This window comes from Urocampus carinirostris, chromosome 1 (genome assembly GCF_059441175.1).
Source record: "Urocampus carinirostris isolate Australia breed hairy pipefish chromosome 1, RoL_Ucar_1.0, whole genome shotgun sequence".
In the NCBI taxonomy this organism is placed as follows: domain Eukaryota; kingdom Metazoa; phylum Chordata; class Actinopteri; order Syngnathiformes; family Syngnathidae; genus Urocampus; species Urocampus carinirostris.
This window is the reverse complement of record NC_142349.1, coordinates 1,988,926-2,011,734: the sequence shown is the minus strand read 5'-3', so window position 1 is coordinate 2,011,734 and position 22,809 is coordinate 1,988,926. Positions and strand designations below refer to the sequence as shown.

The window sequence follows — 22,809 nt, the reverse complement described above, 5'->3', positions numbered from 1 at the left end:
GACCTCGACCTGGGAATCAGTGGGGAGAATACTTCGAAGACCTCCTCAATCCCGCCGACACGTCTTCCTCTGAGTAAGCAAGGCCAGGGGACTCTGAGGTGGGCTCTCTCTTGGGTTGAAGTATCTGAGGTGGTCAAAAAGCTCCTCTGTGGCAAGGCCCCAGGGATTGTTGAGATCTGCCTGGAGTTCATCAGGGCTCTGGATGTTGTGGGCGGTGAGACAATGCCTCTGGATTGGCAGACGGGGGTCGTGGTTCCCCTTTTTAAGAAGGGGGACCAGAGAGTGTGTTCCAACTACACGGGAATCACACTTCTCAGCTTACCTGGTAAGGTCTATTCAGGGGTACTGGAGAGGAGGGTCCATCATGAAGTGGAAGCTCTGATTCGAGAGGAGCAATGTGGTTTTCGTCCTGGCTGTCGAACAGTGGACCAGCTTTACACATTCTGCAGGGTCTTTGAGGGTGCATGAGAGTTGGTGTACATGTGTTTTGTGGACCTGGATAAGGTATTCGTCAGTCTTCCTCTGGAATCCCTGTGGCGGGTTCTTCGGGAGTATGGGGTACCGCACAGCCTGGATAAGACTGTGTGATCCCTGTGTGCTCAGTACCTGTCTGTCACTGGAGCGATTCGCTGCCGAGTGTGAAGCGGCCGGGATGAGGATTAGCACCTCCAAGTCCCAGCCGGAAAATGGTGGCATGCTCCCTCCGGGTTGGGGATAAGATCCTGCCCTAAGTGGAGGAGTTCAAGTATATTGGGGCCTTGTTCACGAGTGAGGGTAGGATGGAATGGGAGATCGACTGACTGCTTGATGCAGTGTCTGCCGTGCTGTACCCTGTACCGGTACGTCGTGAAGAGGGAGCTGAGCCGAAAGGCAAATCTCTCAATTTACCATTCGGTCTACGTTCTTACCCTCACCTATGGTCATGAACTGTGGTTTATGACAAAAAATCCACAATCCCAGATACAAGTGGCTGAAATGATTTTCCTCTGCAGAGTCCCATCCGAGAGGGACTCTGTGTAGAGCCACTTCTCCTCCGCATTGAGAGGAGCCAGTTGAGGTGGCTTGGGGTGTTCTGGACATGTCCCATCGGCAGGAGCCCCTGGGGATGGCCTAGGACACGCCGGAGAGATTATGTCTCTAGGCTGGCCTGGGAACGTCTCTGGATCCCGTCGGATGAGCTGGAAGAAGTGGCTGGGGATAAGTATTTCTGGGCTTCCCTGTTGAGACTGCTGCCCCTGAGACCTGACCCCGGATTAGCGGAAGATAATGGATGGATGGATGGGTTTGGGCCCTGGTCTAAGATCTTAACTCTCATTGAAGAACAGATTTTGCTGAACATCTAAACAAAAACATAATATTTTTCACTTAGAAAGTGTCCTAATATATTTTTTTTCTGTACACCAGCTGCTGGCTACTTTTATAATTCAGTATGAACGTATGAAAGGGGTTCAGTCATCTGGAGTCTTGCTTTTTTTCTGGCTGTTGGCCTTGCTTTGTGCCACCATCACCTTCAGGTCCAAGATCCTGCAAGCCCTGGACAAGGTCAGTCTAACACGGTCACTGCTTGAGAAAATGTCAATTCATATTTTTAGTACAGCAATCCCTCGCTGTATCGCGGTCTACTTTCCGAAGTTTGGCTACTTCCTGGATTTTCATTTGTCTTGTGTTCTGCATTCTGATAGGCTAAACAGTCGCCCTTCCCCCTTTTCTACCCGTGTCTGCCTCTGTGTCAATAGCGATACGGTCTAAGCTGTACAAGTGTGTAAAACAGCTTCAATACCCTCATTACGTATGCACACATCTTTTTCAAATTCAAGTTTCTCTAAAAGCCTTCAACGGTTTTTTCAAGCGTTGACAACTCTGAGCGTTCACGTAGTCTGTGACCATTGCTTCGAACAACGGTGAGCAACATCAATCATGCGTGTGCCAATCAAATTATTACTAAACATGTCCAATACCTGTTACATTTTGAGTTTAAGGCAATAGTAAAAAATGTTTTTTCCCCATTTTAGATAATTGACCAACGTACTATTGGAAAAGTTGCACTGCCCGCAATTGTCAGTAGTTTTTGTAAAAACAACTATTACATGCGATTTCCATTTTTTATTACTTATTGCACAATACAGATCTGTATTGAATTACACTGTTTAACTATAAGAACAATGTTGCCAATAAGATTGACTTGATATGTTTGCAAATTATTTGAATGACCTAATCAGAGACCCCAAAATAGTTTTTTTTTCCCCTTCTTTTTTCATTTTTCCCTTTTCCCCTTTTTTCTTAAATTTGTTTCTTCCTTTTTCCCTAGATTCGTATTTCTATTTCTTTTTTTCTTTTTCCTCTTTTTTTCTTTTTGTTTGTTTCAATGGAGGGCGGAACATAAAATAATTCAGAGGCACTGCGCTAAAGTAGCGGCGCACCTTCAAAAAAAAAAAAAAATTGTTTTTTATTTTTTTATTATTATTATTATTTTTAAATATTTTTTAGACCCGGTTAATGAGGACCAAAACCACCCGCAAAAACTGAAAATCTGCGAAGTAGCAACGCCCCATCAAAAAAAAAAAAAAAAAAAATCTCATCTCATTATCTGCACCGCTTATCCTTATTATTCGCGAGCGAGCCCCTAACCCGCGGCGCGGGTACTTTCGGGCGCGATACGCACGAGTCAAGTCAAGTCATTTTTATTTGTATAGCCCTAAATCACGAAGAGTCTCAAAGGGCTTCACAGATTGTTACACTATATTACACAAACTATTTTCAACCGACAAGAGGAGTAGGTTATTCGTATGCAATGGAGTAGAAGTGAGTTTTAAGTTTAGATTTAAACATTTCCACTGAGGTTGCAGATCGAATCTCAGGGGGAAGAGCATTCCACAGCACCGGTGCCCGGATGGAGAACGCTCTCGAACCAGCAGAAGACTTCTTTGCTCTCGGGATCATCAGAAGACCAGCACTCTCAGATCGTAGGCTTCGGACCGGGACATAGTGGCAGATCAGATCTGAAAGATAAGAGGGAGCAAGTCCATGTATGATTTTGTACAATACTAAGAGAACTTTGAAGTCACATCTTTGGCTAACTGGGAGCCAATGCAGGTTAGCCAAAATCGGTGTTATGTGATCGTACTTTTTTGTCCTGGTTAAAAGCCTCGCTGCGGCATTTTGTACTAGCTGAAGAGACTTGATTCTGGACTTCGGGAGACCGGAGAGTAGTGCATTGCAGTAATCGAGACGGGAGGTAACAAATGCATGAATTATTGTTTCCGCATCAGACTGAGACAGTATTGAACGGATTTTAGTAATGTTGCGAAGATGGAAGAAGGCAGTTCTAGTAATTTGCTTTACATGCATCTCAAAGGATAGATCAGGGTCAAATATGACACCTAAATTTTTAACTGAGTCACTCTGTGTGATGTGACATTTGTCAATGTTCACAGCAGTTTTTGAGAATAAGTCCCGGCATTTAGAAGGACCAATGACTAACATTTCGGTCTTTTCAGAGTTAAGACGCAAGAAATTGAGTGACATCCACTCTTTTATCTCAGTGAGACAGGCCTCCAAATTTCCACAGTTTAGTGTGGAAGATTCCTCCAACGGAAGACACGACACCGCGACAAGCCGATCAAGCCAGCCTGTCGGAAGCGCAGCAGAATGCGTGTTCACGCGAGGGGGGGGGATTTTGTACGGGAGTCGGATTTGGGCACAACACCGGCGCGCGGTTTCTGTGCGGCTTCCGCTTCACCGCCCCCTAACCCCACAGGTCCCCCCTACCCCTTTCCCCCGCGGCCCTGTCCGTCGGCCGGAGCCATCGAGGGCCGTGTAGCGCCATGTAGAGCCATCACGGCCCGAGCAGGAGATGTGCCGTTGGTGACTTTTTCATCCGCGTTAACAAACGCACTTTGTAGAATACGATCACTCTTTATTGTTTAAATAAACATGTTATAAAGACTATGATCACCCAATTATTTTAATTAGCTCGCTTTATGGTTTCAATAAGCGTATTATATAGAATACGATCGCTTTTGTCGGAAGCGCAGCAGAATGCGCGTTCATGCGAGGGGGGGAGGATTCTGTACGGGAGTCGGATTTGGGCACAACCCTGGGAAACGAGAGCGGCGCGCCATGCTAGGGTCGTCAGCCGAGGGGGATTCCCGCAAAAAGTGGACATCTGCAAAATAGCGACGCCCCTTAAAAAAATTAAAAAAAAAAGGTTTTTTTTTTTTTTTTAACCGCACCTTCTGAGAACGTCAAACCGCGAAGTAGCGAGGTCCCACTGTAGATCGTTTCAAAACGTTCAGAATTACTCTTCATTTTTTATTACGGCATGTTAAACTAAACTGGCAAAGATATAATGATAATATACTGCCAGGCTAATAACAGGTGCATAATTCTCTTTCTTGGACCAAATTGAGATTTTTGCCTGCATCAGTTTCCTACCAAAGGCTTCTTTATCTGGACAAGTGCCCAAGTTAATCAACCAATCACATTTCGTATAAACAATCAATAGTGCAATATTGTAAAAAAAAAAAAAAAAAAAAAATTTTATTATAATTTGACCATGCAGAAGTTATTCATAAAATAAATGTTTATCGAGCACAGTACTTTTATTGTTTCGAATTGTATTTTCACTTCAGATTTTTGTCGTACAAATGTTCAGGGTTCACTGCTCAGGGATCACATAGCCACTAGGTGCACCACATCCTGTGGTGTGTCTTGGGCAAGTCCAGGGTGGCAGCGCCTATTCCTCTCCAGCCTGTTTTTTGGGAGTAGGGCTTTGCTCCCCACATAAAAGAGATAGTACTGGTACTGGTTTTATATCCAGTAAAAGTAAAAACATAGCTTTTGCTAGACCGCACATGCACAAAAATTGGACAATTTTACACGGCACAGTACAACAATTCATTACTGTGTCATGACACAGGTTGAAAATCACTGCAGTAGTGCAATAAAGCAAAAATAATAATTTGACAGTAGAGGAGTTATTTAAAAGTTAATGAAAAGCTTGAGCCTGCCAAATGGATTTGTTCTTTTGATTTCAACGTATTTTAAAAAAAAAAAGGTTTTTACTTTTGGGTTTTGAATGTATTAGGACTTTTTTGAAAATCAACCCCGCAAAAAACGAGGGATTACTGTACCTCACAGTTTTACGTGTATCCCAAATAAAAAAAACATTTTATTTCCAGCCGTCAGAAATATGTGTGTGGAGGTACACTACTTTCTATGTGTACTACACCCTGCTGCTGATTTCGCTGATTTTGTCCTGCGTGCCAGATGAGCCACCGCTCTTCTCGCAGGTTGTTAAAGACTTGGTAGGTCTGTTTGTTGTTTAAATCAGCAAAAATGTGTCACCTCTATGTAAAGTATAATTATTACCGTGTCAGGTAAATAATAATTGTAAATAATCCAGTTATGTATTTTAAGGGTAATTTTAGAAGACATTACGATATTATTCACATAAATCAAGATGATTCATGCAGTCATATATGGCAGGTCAAAGTAAGGAGGACTCAAGGGACCTCTTTGTTAAAACGTCAGTATGCAAGAAAAATAGACAAAATACAGCACCTTAAGAATCTAGTTTGGTCCACTAATGACCTCTCTTGTAAAGAAAGACTTGTTGGTGTATCACAGGAGTATTAACCAGATAAATTTTTGGCCAAAATTCTGTCTCCTTGGTGAGCAGAGACAAGTGTCCTGAGACGACTGTCCTTCATAATATACACAATGTTCCATGTTGTTGAATTTGTGACCTTGGATCTTACTGATGTTTTATCTGTTGTTAGAATCCTTGTCCTGAACCTGGAGCTTCTTTTCTTTCCAAAATAACATTTTGGTGGATCACCAGGTAAGCAGTCCTTCTTGTCAATCCAAAAGGTCTTATAACAAATATATTTTACGAGTCCCCTCAATACTTTTATGAAGAAACGTGTGCTCCTTTTAATACAATCACTTTTTTTTTTGTTTTGATCACGCCAATCAATATTTCTCAATAGACACATTATATAGACTATGATAACGACACTCGTTCTATTGAAGGGGTAAAGCTGAGAAACATAGGAAAAAACAAGTTTGCATTTATGTGAAGGGGAGTGAGGCACAATGAGTGGCTCGGAGGAGTTCAGAGGAGCTTGACCAGCTTGCATGGAAGACAAGAGCAGGCTGGTTGGTTAGTAAGACGATGCCTTTTCACCTCTTGATGGGATCTGCCCCAAGCAACCCTTCCACAACATTGGGCTCTCACAAATGGGTCATATGGTCAATTTCTATTCTTTGGTTGTTTCTTAAAGATGAGAGTGGGGTGATTAACTTTACCCATCTCTGAGAACAAAGTTAGCATTCTGAAGAAAATGGACATTAATGATGTTTCACCTTTAATGAATGCAAAATTTGAGACTTTCAGTTACTCAGCCACATTACTCAAAACAAAATGATGGTCTACATGGTCAAGGTTTCTAGTTTTTCTTTTGCCCACGTATCTGTTTCAGATCAGGGAATGATGTAATTGTGGACTGCAGTCCTTAGAGACAGTTTGTGATTAAGGGCGTCAAAAATAAATGTGACCTGACTAAGATTTGAATTAAATTCATTGGCAAAATTAATTTTAAACGGACAATGCATAACATTTTGACTCATTGTTCTGTGGTAGAAGAAAGGCGTGGCAGATGTTTTTTTTTTGTTATCCCCTGGTGTCATATGACAGTATTATTCCTGTCAGAAAAAGTTAAGGCAGACATTGCAAAATAATTATTTCACAAAAATAACTTTTCCTGGCAACTGGTCTCTCCCCCTGACCATTGCCCAAATGTATCTGCTCCACAACGCTTTCGACAATGAATGAATTGGACCTGTCCTATTTTATTTCCTTTGTTTTCTCTCTGTATGCTTCCTGTTTTTTTAACTGTTCATTTTATATGTACTTAAAAAATTGTTCCCTTCCAGGTTGATGATAAATGGCTACAAGCATCCCTTAGAAGAAAAAGATTTATGGTCTCTGAACCCAGAGGACCGTTCACAGAAGGTGGTACCAAAGTTGTTTCAGCGTTGGAACACAGATTGTCAGAAGTGTAAAAGGTCAGGAAACCCATTTGGCTATACATCCATTAAAGCAGGGGTCTCCAATATGGTGACCCCCGAGGACACAAAAATAACAGTGCTGGTCATTAGGATTTTCTTGTAAATATTTTTTTAGTGATTGAATAAATCGATTGAACTCTACTTAGAAAAATTTACCTGGTAATACAGTATCAAATATCTCATTTTCCTTTTTGGGGTAGATTTATGTTATCTGTTGGCATCTCTTTTAAAAACCTTAGGATGTGAACTGTTGTTCTTTCGAGTTTAAAAAAAAAACCTGCCGAAATAAATGTTAACTTTACGATACTTCTTGAATGGGTTCTTCTGCAATTTTTTGTAACATCTAGATCTTAGCTAGCAATTTTTTAAAAAACAACAATTTGTATTAAGTGTGATACTCATTATTTGTGGGGAAAAAAAGGTGTCTCCCCAGTATCAGTATTGTCACACGCTGCTGCCTGTCAATTCTGAGATCCAGCTCATCTCTGAAAAGCATAATGACTCTTTATAATGTTAAACAACAGCGACCAGATGTTAAAAGTGCAGTATCTGAGTCAGTTCTGAAGGCTTATCCTGCAAACCCTTATCACAAAAAGAATAACGTCCTGGAGAGGAATGAGCGCCACTAGGCTGTACTTGCCCAAGTCACAGCACAGAAAGTGGTGCAGAGGCAACTCTGGTGGTTAACAGATTCGTAAACAGAGAATAACATAATAAAATCATGATAATAACAGTAGTCATGTCATGTCAAGTCATGTTTATTTGTATAGCCCTTAATCACAAAGCGTCTCAAAGGGCTGTACAGACCACAGATTATTGCAAACCACAGACTATTATTACACCATCCACTGATCTAAAACCTAAAACTCAAAAACCTCAACATGAGGAAAATGGAGAAACCTTGATGACCAGGCTGCAATGGATGTTAGAATAACAAATACACAGATATTGTCAACATAAAATCTAGGTTATTCATATGCTATAGAATAGAAGTGTGTTTTAAGCTTAGATTTAAACATTTCCACTGAGGTTGCAGATTGAATCTCAGGGGGAAGAGCATTCCACAGCACCAGGCCCCAAATGGAGAATGCTCTTGAACCTGCGGATCTCTTCTTGGCTCTTGGGATCACTAGTAGACCAACATTTTCAGAGCGAAGGCCCCGGACCGCAACATAGGGGGAAATAAAATTTATCTGAAGTCTTTGTAGAAATCGCCACAAGATGTCGCCGTTCGGGCGTGTTGAGTCTCAGGTGTCGGTTGACAGGCAAGATCAATGAAGAAATATTGGTGGAATTCGTCACAATTGCATCATCATCAGGTTCTTCTCTGCCATTTCGCCGATGTAGCTCCCTTAGCTTAGCACCATGGCCCGAGCGACAGCCCCGCTTTTGTCTGCGATCCCTACGCCGTCTCCACCACTTTGTAAGTGGGTTGGCCACCCATGGAGATCCCGCAACCCTTTGTATTTCTTGCCGGATATCAATGGTGATATGGAAAGTGCCCAAAAGTCGAAATTTAGACCCAGAACCTAAATTTATAAGTTCCTCCCGACTATAGGTATTATTGGGCACGCATGTGTCCAGAAAAGAAAGCAAAATAGACAAGATAACGGTAATAAATAGAAAAGTAGCTGAAGAGCTGTGAGCCGCTGCGTCCATGCATGCCACCATCATCAAAGTCCTAAATACATGAACTATCATAAATTTGCATTACAAAATACCTGTAGGTCAAGAAATTTGTATTTATTTTACAAACTGAATTACAAGAGGGTAGAAGTACTGTATTTCCATTCGTAAAATAAATAAAAAATTCTTGACCTACTAGTATTATTATTATTATTTTTATTATTATTAGGTCACATGATTGTTTTCTATATTCCTGCTACAGGTACCCAAAGACATGAAACCCCTTATGGTTGCATACTAGAGAAGTCTGTTAAGGTTGGGCAAGTGAACGAAAAGTAAAATGATCCAGTTATGTCACTTTGAGGCTCATTAGGTTGTATTTTTCTTGGTGCTTTGTAGCACTTATGTTTGGTTGCACTACACAATACAGTAACATCTAGTGGTCAAATTCTACACAGGGTCACATTAAGTCAGTTCATCCCCATAGTTGATTAGCTTGCGCTATGTATGGTGAGAGTTTATTATAATAATAATAATAATAATATTATTGTTGGGAAAATATGGGAGTGTGAGTCATGTATTGCATTAGACCAGGGGTCTCCAACATGGTGCTTGCGGGTTCCAGGTAGTCCCCTTTGTGTAGAGGAATGGTTCTGAAAATAGCTCACCAGTCAGTGATTTTCTGGGAAATTTTATTACTAACTGATTAAGAGAAATCATTGATATAATCTGTGTCAAACAATGTTTTCGTGGTTAACTTTTAACTTTGACCGGTGGTTAAATTTTAACCCTACTTCCACTAATTACAACCCGGTAAAATAACATAATGATAACAACATATTAATAACATAATTTTCTATTTTCAACTGGTAATTTTAATGATCAGAAAGGTTGGCGACCCCTGTGCAGGGTGCTCTACCTTCAAATGTTTCACCCTTCTCATTGTCAATTAATTGTTATTTTATAGTGTACATTTCAAGTTAGTCAGTGCAAAAAACTTAAAATAAATATATTGCTTTAAGTTTTGTTCTGTTTTTTTGGCCAATTGTTTAATAATTTAGTTTCATGAATTTTAAGTGAAGTGCTTGTAAATGCTTGAAATTGTTGTCATGTTTCTTATGTTAGGTGTTGCGCTATGGTCAAGAGTTATGGGTTTGAGCTTTAAAAAAGGCTTTTAAACTTTGTTATGGTTTCAAAATATAATTGGAGGTCAGGATTAAAAATTAAGGTTTAGGTTCTTATTAGGGTATTAAACTGAATTTAGGGTTCTGAAATGGAATTGGGGCTACAGTTACAGTTTGAAACAGGGTTAGGGCTAGAGTTACAGCTAGGGTAAGGTGTAGGGCTAGGGAAAGGAACTAGGCTTTGAGCTCAATATTAGGGTTCTAAACTGAATGTGGTGTGGATATGGATCCCTTAGCCACTAGGGTTGTAGGGGCACCACTTCCTACGGTGTGTCTTTGGCAAGTACAACCTGGTGGCACCTATACCTCTCCAGGCCAAGTAGGGTTCCAAAATAGGTTTAGAGATAGGGCTTTGGTTTAGAATAGGTCTAGGGCTAAGGTTGCAGCTAGAGTTTGGGGTGCAATTTCTCCAAAAAGGTTGGGGCTAGAATTAGGGTTTGAAACTAAGGCTTAGGTTCTCGTTCTTTTGATCAGCGCTGGATTTCTCCTTTTAATAGTAATGAATAAATTGGTAAAATGGCTTTGAGAGTCATTACAAAAGTGCCTCAATTTCGCCATGAAAAAGGTTTACGAACGCTGGATATAAGCATAAAGGCGTAACTGGGGAAAAAAAAGCATTTGGTCTTTTTGAGCTCTGTTGGGCATTGTTACCACATACTTAATAGAGAAAATATTCGACTTTCAACTTTCCAGGACACCTCAAAAGTATTACAAACTGACCATGGTGAATGTTGAAATCTAAGAAGCTTCCTTCATTTTTCGTCTTCCCAGTACAGAACAGAAGACCTTGTACTCCCCCAGGAAAGCTAACAACCCAAACACCAAGGAAAGTCAAACTGTGGAGGAGTCTGAAATATTATTGGTAAAAGGCACCAACCAAAAAGAGCCCTCTCTTCTCTGGGCGCTGTGCCTCGCCTTTGGACCTTACTTCTTAATCTCATGCTTCTACAAATTAATTCAAGACATTCTCATGTTTGTTGGGCCTGAGATCCTCCGGTAAGCCACATTAAATGACTTAATTAACATTAGGTTTGAAATGGTGATTGCCAACATTATGGTATTTTACTCATACATTCTTATCACTTATCTCCAGGCTTCTGATTCATTTTGTGAACAACTCCAGCGCCCTCTCCTGGCATGGCTACTTTTACACAGCTTTGCTTTTCCTTTGTACCTGTGTACAGTCACTCATCCTTCAGAGGTATTTTCACGTCTGCTTCATAACGGGCATGCGCCTACGCACTGCAATTGTTGGAGCAGTCTACAGGAAGGTACTTGCATTTCCTTTTGCGTGATATGAAGTTATTATCAAGTAGAATTCTTAATTAAGTGTATTCAATCAAACCTCTCTTCTTTTAGGCCTTGGTTATCAGTAGTGCAGCCCGCCGCACGTCAACAGTTGGTGAGATTGTCAACTTGATGTCAGTGGACGCTCAGCGTTTTATGGAACTTATCGCATATATTAATATGATATGGTCAGCCCCCTTGCAAGTGGTGTTAGCACTTTACTTTTTGTGGCAGGTAAGAATCGTTCTCAAACAAGACCCCGACCCCATTCCGTGTTTATAAACAAGTGTGACGTATAGAGCTGTAACGATTAGGAATATCTGGGGATGATTAATTGACACACAAATAATCACAATTAATGACTAAATTGTCCCGAAAAAATTCCTCTCTATATTATATGTTACTATGATATATCAGCTTAATCTAACATATACTGTACTCCTTAGTAAAGCAGAGCAATGTCAAGCAATGATCAAGAAATCATTATTAACTTAACATTATGTTCGTTTTATTAATTGCATGATTTCAGCCTGTTAGGTAAAAACCTAAGGAACAATGCTCAGGTGACTAAAATTTTCAGTAATAAAGTGCAAAATTGAACAAAATGCAAAAATGAGGCACACAGATGAGAAAAAAAATACCCTAATTTCAACACACTCACATAAAATGAATACATCAGCAGAGCAGATAAATGTCTCCTTGCTTCTCTTTAAGTTTTAAGAATTCCACACATATAAAGTAAAAGCAGCCAGACAAATGTCTTTTTTTGAAGTTCCTAGGCTTTGAAAACAAAGACTGGTAAACAGTAAAAGGAGGTATGTAACAAAGTAAAAATGCAGTTTCTCTTAGTAACTGAATTTTTAAAAAAACAATTGCACAGCTTAATCTCTGTTAACATGACATCAACTTGAATATGAACTTGTTAACTTCAAATAGTTTTGCCTGGTGGGTCGTACAGCTTGTCAAACTTGAACAGCACGTCTCTGAACGCTGGTTTGTCACGCGTATTAACAAATATTAGCCTTTAGCATGCGGCATCTTACACTGTCTTGTATGTCGTGACTCGTGTGTAAACTCCACGTATATCCAATTGACCAGCTGCAACCCCTGTATTATTTGCCACTCCTTCTTAGCCGACTAGCTCGTCGAATTGTACCAATTGACTCCAAATGCTGCTGTGTTAGCTCCTTTTATCGGCACCTTCTTGAAACAAAGTTTGCAGACTGCTTCTTCGGTATGTTTGGGTTTACCGCTGTTGTTTGGTATAAAACCCAAATTTGACCACAGACCACCGAATGTCAACGCCCAATGTGTCTATTTGTTTTTCAGTACTATGCTTTATTATTCTTTCTTTTTGTAATGTTATAGAGCATATTATTTTAATAAACGTTTATTTTTCAGTTTCAAAACAATGCAGGATACTTATACAAGCCTTATACATACTTACAGTGCATCCGGAAAGTATTCACAGCGCTTCACTTTTTCCACATTTTGTATTAATTTAATCTCTTATCTCAAAATTCTACGCAAAATACTCCATTATGACAATGTGAAAAAGTTTTTTTTTACTTTTTTTGAATTTATTAAAAATAGAAAACTAAGAAATTAATACTTTGTTGATCCACCTTTGGCAGCAAATACAGCCTCAAGTCTTTTTGAATATGATCCCACAAGTTTAGCACACCTATCTTTAGGCAGTTTTGCCCATTCTTCTTTGCAATAAGTCTTAAGCTAAATCAGGTTGGATGGGAGACGTTTGTGCACAGCCATTTTCAGATCTCTTCAGAAATGTTCGATCGGATTCAAGTCTGGACTCTGGCTGGGCCACTCCAGGACATTCACGGAGTGGTTCTGAAGCCAATCTTTTGAGATCTTGGCTGTGTGCTTTGGGTTGTTGTCCTGCTGATAAATGAACCTTCGCCCCAGCCTGAGGTCAAGAGCGCTCTGGAGTAGATTTTCATCCAGGATATCTCTATATATTGCTGAATTCATTTTTCCTTCCATCCTGACTAGTCTGCCAGTTCCTGCTGCTGAAAAACATCCCCACAGCATGATGCTGCCACCACCATGCTTCACTGTAGGGATGGTATTGGCCTGGTGATGAGCGGTGCCTGGTTTCCTCCAAACATGGCGCCTGGCATTCAAACCAAAGAGTTCAATCTTTGTCTCATCAGACCAGAGAATTTTGTTTCTCATGGTCTGAGAGTCATTCAGGTGCTTTTTGGCAAATTCCAGACGGGCTTCCATGTTCCTTTTACTAAGGAGTGGCTTTTGTCTGGCCACTCTACCATACAGGCCTGATTGGTGGATTGCTGCAGAGATGGTTGTCCTTCTGGAAGGCTCTCCTCTCTCCACAGAGGAACGCTGGAGCTCTGACCATCGGGTCCTTGGTCACCTCCCTGACTAAGGCCCTTCTTCCCCGATCGCTCAGTTTAGAAGGCCGGCCAGCTCTAGGAAGAGTCCTGGTGGTTCCAAATGTCTTCCATTTACAAATAATGGAGGCCACTGTGCTCATTGGGACCTTCAAAGCAGCAGAAATTTTTCTGTATCCTTCCCCAGATTTGTGCCTGTCTCGCAGGTCTACAGACAGTTCTTTTGACTTCATGCTTGGTGTTTGTGCTCTGACAAGCACACTCAACTGTGGGACCTTATATAGACAGGTGCGTGCCTTTCCAAATCATGTCCAATCAACTGAATTTACCGCACGTGGACTCCAATTAAGCTGTAGAAAGATCTCAAGGATGATCCGTGGAAAAAAGATGCACCTGAGCTCAATTTTGAGCTTCATGGCAAAGGCTGTGAATACTTATGTAAATGTGATTTCTTAGTTTTCTATTTTTAATAAATTCAAAAAAAGTAAAAATAAAAAAACTTTTCCACATTGTCATACTGGAGTATTTTGTGTAGAATTTTGAGATAAGAGATTAAATTAATTCAATTTGGAATGAGGCTGTAACATAACAAAATGTGGAAAAAGTGAAGCGCTGTGAATACTTTCCGGATGCACTGTATATAAACCATAAACATACATTCCATACAAAATATAGCACTGGAGCAACTTAAAAAAAATTCAACCTCCGAACGATCATCTCGTTCGTAAGAAGGGCAGCGTCAGTATAGACAAATAATAGTGATGCGCATCGTTTAAGTCATACGTGCCAAACTCATGACATAATTTTAAGTATCCCGCTCAAAAATGCTAAGAGAAGTACAAGAGAAGTAGGAGCTGCATTCAGTCACACAACGACTGCAGTTTTCAATATGTCCATTGAATGTCTCCAAATGCAGGCGTCAATTGCAAAACTGTGTTTGCTGACTGCCGTTAATCAAACAGAGAACATCAAGGAAACCCATCCAAATGTGATTTTATTGAAGATAAGTCACAGACACGTCATGTAAGACAATACGACAAATCCAGAAATAAAAAAAAATAGCACTTGGATGTCTACAGAAGTTTGACAAAGGTTTTGCTCCCTCTTTTCCATAGTAGTACAGTGTTCTATTTACGTCTGAAAAGTGATGAGTCCCGGGGACTAGCATGCTCAAAAATCTATGGGTCCCAACAGAGATCTATGGGTTCCCAAAATTTAGTGTTATCGAGGTTGAAATTGTAAATCAAATATATAATAAAAATCTATATATTCAGTTTTAATTATCAAATTATTAATTCATTTTCTGCATCAAATTATTGTTGGTAGTATACCGATTAAAGGGATAACCACAAACCTGTCTTTTTTTCATTTTCTCCTTTTATACTTCATTTTTTTTAACTTCTTTATACAATATAGTAATAATAATATAGTGCATCAAAGCAAGTGAGCCGTTTGAGATCCGGCTCTCTTGAATGAGTTGAGCCGCAAAAGCCGGTTCTCTAACATGCGGGCAAGGAAGAGTTGGCTTTCCTTGGCTTGCACCCACCTTAAATACATCATTGGTGGGATAATAATAATGAAAATCAATAATTATTATGTTTATCAACAATATAATGTATTATTATGTCAAGTCATTTTTATTTGTATAGCCCTTAATCACAATTAGTCTCTAAGGGCTTCACAAGTTATTACATATAAGAGGTTTAGGTTATTCGTATGCTATAGAGTAAAAGTGAGTTTTAAGCTTAGATTTAAACATTTCCACTGAGGTTGCAGATCGGATCTCAGGGGGAAGAGCATTCCACAACACTGGTGCCCGGATGGAGAACGCTCTCGAACCAGCGGAACACTGGCTTTTGGGATCACCAGAAGACCGGCGCTCTCGGAACGAAGGTTTCGGGCCGGGACATAGGGGGAGATCAGATCTGAAAGATATGAGGGGGAAAGTCCATGTATGATTTTGTATAGTAGTAGGAGAACCTTAAAATCGCATCTTAGGCTAACAGGGAGCCAATGCAGGTTAGCCAAAATTGGAGTGATGTGATCGTACTTTTTTGTCCTTGTTAAAAGCCTCACTGCGAGCATTTTGTACCAGCTGGAGACTCTTGAGTCTGGTCATCGGAAAACCGGAAAGTAGTGCATTACAGTAGTCGAGACGGGAGGTAACAAACGCGTGAATTATGAGTTCCGCATCCGACTGAGACAGTAAAGGATGAATTCTAGCAATGTTACGGAGATGGAAGAAAGCGGTTCTAGTAATTTTCTTCACATGTGTTTGAAAGGACAGATATTATTATCAATATTATTATTATTACTATGATACATGATATAACACTAATGTATTATATAAGCATTACTGTTAATCATGTTCCTGTTGTAGTTATAAAAATTATTATAAATTATCTACTTGCTACCCCCAGCAGTAGCAACTTGGTAACCCTTCTTCTTAAGGCATTCAGGTAAAGCTAAACCAGATAGCCACGATAAATTGACAAATATTAAATGGCCACCGCAAACATATGCATTCCTTTTAATGTCCTCGGTCTAATCAATTCTTTTGATGGTCTGCAGCCACTGGCTCTTACAGTGGTTTTGAAAAGGCCTGTTTCCTCTGGCAATTGCAAAAAAATATTGTTTTTTAAAAATGTTATTTGTGAACAGTGAAAACCTAACCGCTGGGCGTGTTATTTTTGTTAATTGCGATTTAACATGCTCAACTCAACATTCAAATCTTCCCTTGCTCTGTTCAACTCTTACTCCTAGTACTGCTGTTTTGGGTCAACGATGCGCACGCATCCTGTGGTCATCTGGTGATGTCGAAAATAATGCCAGCTCTACCCCTGAGTTTTTTTTTTTTTTTTTATCTTTATGTATTTATTCCTGTAACCATATTACACAAAAAGCTGATTTTAGCCCACATGTTTTTTTTTTTATATTTCTATTAGATGTAAATGTATTTTATTTATACAGCCGTTTACAACAATCCTTTGGGTGTACCAAAGTGCTTTACAGTGATAACAGAGAAAACACCAAACAAAAAACAAACAAAAAATAAAAACAAATACAACAGTATCAAATAGGATTAAAAAAAATATTGCTTGCGTGCATTAATCTGGTGCGTTTTTAGTGTGTTTTTTTTTTCTTTTCAAAATCAAGATGCTGGATCTATTATGAATGTGTGCCTTTGTAAACTATTGAATCATAGATACTCTAGTTTTGAAAGCAAACAAGTCACACCCACAAGGCATGGTAAACGAGACAGGAGTTTAATGAAGAAAAAAATCTGCTGGTGAACTAATTACAGTAAACATAACTATTGTTGTTCATATGCCGAGGCTGTACTATTTCAAGATATTATATCGGCGACTAAATAGACCAAATCATATATATGAATTTTAAATGTAATTCTTATATCTGTGATTTAATAAATTACATTATTAAATATCTGTACTGCTGCTTTTGTGATTGCTGCTAAGAGAGGATGCCGGTTCTTTGATGGTTTACAGGAGGTTATTTCATAACTGTCACCCATAGCCAATTGCTCCCCTCATTGAAAATTGTGATTCACTTAAGTGATAACAAACCTTACAAACACAACACAGAACTTATTTATGCACATCAAGACAGACTTTAGAACAAAAAAAAAGTTATTTTAATATTTTTTTCCACATACAAAAAAATGGTTAAACGGCATACAGAATTTGACTGAACAAAAAACGTTGAAAATATGGGGAAAACATTGACTGGTATTATTGTAAAGCGTAACCTAGTAGTGATGGGAATTCTGAGCTCAGCTCCCATTGGGCTCTTCAATTTTTTTGTTGCCTTAACCAACATACTACCAAAAATAATGTAACAGTATGCATGAAATGAATGAATAAAAAATGTATTATCCTGCAATAATATACAAACCTTTTTTTTTTTTTCACTCCGAACTTTTTAACTAGTTTGTATTTTTATACTAAGCAACCTTTGGTTCAAGCAACATGGAATCCCTGAAAAACGAACTTCACAACAAAATTATGATTTGAAATATTAAGCCCTGAATACATGAACTTTTAACTATTTACAATTCAACTATTAACTAATGTTGACTGAAACAACACAGAACATCTGAAAAACATACAAAAATATAAATTCAAATTTATATAACAAAATCAATGATATCATTGACAGTGTTCTCGTTTGCCCGCGTCCCTGCGTCCTAGACGCATTATTTTTGCTGGGGAAACATCGTGTCAAATCAACATGTGTCACGGGACGCAACTTTTTTGACACGAAATTATCATTATCATTTTTTGAACAAAGATTTACCGCACTCCAAACTTTTCGTCAGGCAGATCCGCCATTGTTGTTTTGGTCTCGCAGTTCGAGTTTTCGTCTGCACGCCGATCTCGAGTTCGAGTTGTGTAGTAAGAGTCCGTCTCTTGAGAACCAGCCTTTTCTCCTCAACTCATTAAAGAGATGGCTCTTAAACGGCTCACTTGCTTTGATGCATTATATTACGAATGATTATGTTGTATAAAGAAGTTAAGAAAAAAGAAGTATAAAAGGAGAAAATGAAAAAAGACAGGTTTGTGGTGATCCCTTTTACCAACTATAATTTAATGCAGAAAATGAATTAATAATTTGAATAAGAAAATGTATTATTCTTCTTAATTATATTTGCATGTATTTTTTCCTTCTACAGTGAACGTCCAAGCGACTTCATTTTTGAACTTTTTTTATAATAAACCTCATTCATGTCGAGCAACTCGGTGTCTCACAACAAAATGTTCATTATCAATATACTGGACTGTCTCAGAAAATTAGAATATTGTGATAAAGTTCTTTATTTTCTGTAATGCAATTAAAAAAACAAAAATGTCATACATTCTGGATTCATTACACATCAACTGAACTATTTCAAGCCTTTTATTATTTAAATATTGCTGATTTTGGCTTACAGCTGAAAAAAACTCAAAAATCCTATCTCAAAATATTAGAATACTTCCTCAGACCAAGTAAAAAAAATAATTTTATAACAGCAAAACTAAATCAAACATTTGAAAATGTCCATTGATGCACGGATTACTGCATCAATCCGGCGTGGCATGGAGGCAATCAGCCTGTGGCATTGCTGAGGTGTTATTGATGCCCAGGATGCTTCGATAGCGGCCTTCAGCTCATTTGCATTTGTAGGTCTGGTGTCTTTCATCTTCTTCTTAACTATACCCCACAAATTCTCAATGGGGTTCAGGTCAGGGGAATTAGCAGGCCAATCAAGGACAGTGATGCCATGGTCAGTGCACCAGTTACTGGTGGTTTTGGCACTGTGGGCAGGTGCCAGATCATGCTGGAAAATGAAATCCTCATCTCCATAGAGCTTTTCAGCAGATGGAAGCATGTAGTGCTCTAAAATCTCTTGGTACACAGTTGCATTTACTCTGGACTTGATGAAACACAGTGGACCAACACCAGCAGCTGACATGGCTCCCCAAACCATTGCTGATTGTGGGAACTTCACACTGGATTTCAAGCAACTTGGATTTTGCTCCTCTCCAGCCTTTCTCCAGACTCTGGCGCCTTGACTTCCAAATGAAATGCAAAACTTGCTTTCGTCTGAAAAGAGGACTTTGGACCACTCTGCAACTGTCCAGTGCTTCTTCTCCATAGCCCAAGTCAGACGCTTCTTCCGTTGTCTTGATTTCAGAAGTGGCTTGACCATGGGAATACGGCTATTGTAGCCCATTTCCCGGACACGTCTGTGAACTGTGGCTTTTGATTCCTGGACTCCAGCTTCAGCCCACTGTCTCTGAAGCGCCCCCAAATTCTGGAAGCGGCTCTTCTTCACAATTTTGTTAAGGCTGCAGTCATCTCTCTTGGTTGTGCAGCGTTTCCGGCCACATTTTTCCCTTCCAACAGACTTTTTGTGGATATGCTTTGAAACTGCACTCTGTGAACAGCCTGCTCTTTGAGAAATTTCTTTTTGTGTCTTACCCTCCATCAGGAGGGTATCAATGATGGTCCTCTGGACAGCAGACAGATCAGCAGTCTTCCCCATACTTGTGATTTAGTTTACTGAACCAAGCTGAGTGTTTTTAAGGCTCAGGAAACCCTCGCAAGGTGTTTCGAGTTAATTAGATGATTCAGGTGATTAGTTGAATAGCCTACTTGTATACTTTTTCATGATATTCTAATATTTTGAGATAGGATTTTTGAGTTTTCTTAAGCTGTAAGCCAAATTCAGCAATATTCAAATAATAAAAGGCTTGAAATAGTTCAGTTGATGTGTAATGAATCCAGAATGTATGACATTTTTGTTTTTTTAATTGCATTACAGAAAATAAAGAACTTTATCACAATATTCTAATTTTCTGAGACAGTCCAGTATATGATATAAGGAAACACATGTACAATATTACATGTTAAATTACTAAATAAACATGTTTGGAAAAAAATGATTTTTTTGTATTTTGTAAGGGAAAATACAACAGTTTTTAAGGTCATTGCGCGCACTAAATTTTGGGGACCCATAGATCTCTGTTGGGACCCATAGATTTTTGAGCATGTGAGTCCCCGGGACCCATCACTTTTCAGAGGTACAATGAACACTGCATTGATCTCTACTGAATTTTTGAATTTATGAACACAAAGTGCCAAGCATTGAGGGACCTATTCACATTCTTTTGTCAGTGATAGAAAATGCACAACAACTTTGGAGCCAATAATATAATTAAAATGAGTCCAAATAAGGATTGTTTTACCCCTTTGACTCGTATTTTTAATTTTTCTTTTTGTCCTCCATTTTGCAATCACTCTTGAACCGTTCCTGTGCTCAATTGTGCTAGTGTGGCAGAATGCTGTTTGCTGTTGTTAAACTGTAACTACTTTATTATATTTGTTTTTTGAACTCCTAATTGTTTTATTGAATGTATTTTAACTTGAACAGAACCTGGGCCCGTCTGTTCTGGCTGGAGTGGCCGTGATGATCCTAATGGTTCCAATCAATGCATTTATCGCAATGAAAACCAAAACTTACCAGGTGAGACTTTTCATTCGTACACAATGTGTGGCATAATATTTCTCATATTTCAAGTATAAAAATACCTTGGTGACTCATTTATGGCTCTTATACATAACATTTCCTCCATGGTCCTAAAAACTTGAACCGCAAATAAAGGCATTGAAAATGCCTTAAATTGTGTCTACAATTCTTAAATGTAACTGCACAATAGCGCTGATAACAGTATAAGTGTACTAACAAAAGTAAGGAAGTTGTGTTGCAACATGATTCTTAATTTTCAACGACTTTATCAACCCCTGACCGATAATTGCAATGTGTTTGTTAGAAAATCCAGATTTCCGCGTTTATTTTTAAAATACAGCATTACGTTGCGGTGTTCACTTTAGCTCTGAAAAGTGATGGGTCCCGGAGACTCGCATGCTCAAAAATTTATGGGTCCCAACAGAGATCTATGGGTCCCCAAAATTTAGTGTTATCGAGGTTGAAATTGTAAATCGGCGACAAATATATAATATAAATCTATGTATTCATTGCGTTTTAATCATCAGTTTATTGGAAATACAAATCGGTTATCACTTCAAGATTTTTCAGTTCACAACAATATTTCACATTATGCAAAATAACATTGCTGAAATAATTATATTAATCTATATTTTCAAATCAGTTTTAATCATCACAGTTAATTGGTAATACAAAGCAGTTATCAATTCAGATTTTTCAGTTCACAAAAATATTGTACATTTTACAAAATAATATTGCTGAAATATTAGTCTATATACAGGACTGTCTCAGAAAATTAGAATATTGTGATAAAGTTCTTTATTTTCTGTAATGCAATTAAAAAAACAAAAATGTCATACATTCTGGATTCATTACACATCAACTGAACTTTTTCAAGCCTTTTATTATTTGAATATTGCTGATTTTGGCTTACAGCTGAAAAAAACTCAAAAATCCTATCTCAAAATATTAGAATACTTCCTCAGACCAAATAAAAAAATAATTTTATAACAGTAAAACTAAATCAAACATTTGAAAATGTCCATTGATGCACTCAGTACTTGCTTGGGAATCCTTTTGCACGGATTACTGCATCAATCCGGCGTGGCATGGAGGCAATCAGCCTGTGGCATTGCTGAGGTGTTATTGATGCCCAGGATGCTTCGATAGCGGCCTTCAGCTCATTTGCATTTGTAGGTCTGGTGTCTTTCATCTTCTTCTTAACTATACCCCACAAATTCTCGATGGGGTTCAGGTCAGGGGAATTAGCAGGCCAATCAAGGACAGTGATGCCATGGTCAGTGCACCAGTTACTGGTGGTTTTGGCACTGTGGGCAGGTGCCAGATCATGCTGGAAAATGAAATCCTCATCTCCATAGAGCTTTTCAGCAGATGGAAGCATGTAGTGCTCTAAAATCTCTTGGTACACAGTTGCATTTACTCTGGACTTGATGAAACACAGTGGACCAACACCAGCAGCTGACATGGCTCCCCAAACCATTGCTGACTGTGGGAACTTCACACTGGATTTCAAGCAACTTGGATTTTGCTCCTCTCCAGCCTTTCTCCAGAATCTGGCGCCTTGACTTCCAAATGAAATGCAAAACTTGCTTTCGTCTGAAAAGAGGACTTTGGACCACTCTGCAACTGTCCAGTGCTTCTTCTCCATAGCCCAAGTCAGACGCTTCTTCCGTTGTCTTGAGTTCAGAAGTGGCTTGACCATGGGAATACGGCTATTGTAGCCCATTTCCCGGACACGTCTGTGAACTGTGGCTTTTGATACCTGGACTCCAGCTTCAGCCCACTGTCTTTGAAGCTCCCCCAAATTCTGGAAGCGGCTCTTCTTCACAATTTTGTTAAGGCTGCGGTCATCTCTCTTGGTTGTGCAGCGTATCTGGCCACATTTTTCCCTTCCAACAGACTTTTTGTGGATATGCTTTGAAACTGCACTCTGTGAACAGCCTGCTCTTTGAGAAATTTCTTTTTGTGTCTTACCCTCCTGATGGAGGGTATCAATGATGGTCCTATGGACAGCAGTCAGATCAGCAGTCTTCCCCATACTTGTGATTTAGTTTACTGAACCAAACTGAGTGTTTTTAAGGCTCAGGAAACCCTCGCAAGGTGTTTCGAGTTAATTAGATGATTCAGGTGATTAGTTGAATAGCCTACTTGTATACTTTTTCATGATATTCTAATATTTTGAGATAGGATTTTTGAGTTTTCTTAAGCTGTAAGCCAAATTCAACAATATTAAAATAATAAA

At 39.1% G+C, this 22,809-nt stretch overlaps 1 protein-coding gene across 1 annotated transcript in view; it reads left to right on the top strand.

Moving 5' to 3' along the window:
• Positions 1-22,809, top strand: part of abcc1 (ATP binding cassette subfamily C member 1 (ABCC1 blood group)) — an 85,956-nt gene that overhangs the window by 13,234 nt on the left and 49,913 nt on the right. Inside the window, exons 4-11 of the mRNA XM_088335098.1 lie at positions 1,405-1,542; positions 5,181-5,306; positions 5,781-5,842; positions 6,937-7,068; positions 10,653-10,877; positions 10,975-11,152; positions 11,241-11,402; positions 20,472-20,564. Of these exons, the coding sequence (XP_088191224.1) occupies positions 1,405-1,542; positions 5,181-5,306; positions 5,781-5,842; positions 6,937-7,068; positions 10,653-10,877; positions 10,975-11,152; positions 11,241-11,402; positions 20,472-20,564 (1,116 nt within the window). The remainder of the gene's footprint in view (positions 1-1,404; positions 1,543-5,180; positions 5,307-5,780; positions 5,843-6,936; positions 7,069-10,652; positions 10,878-10,974; positions 11,153-11,240; positions 11,403-20,471; positions 20,565-22,809) is intronic.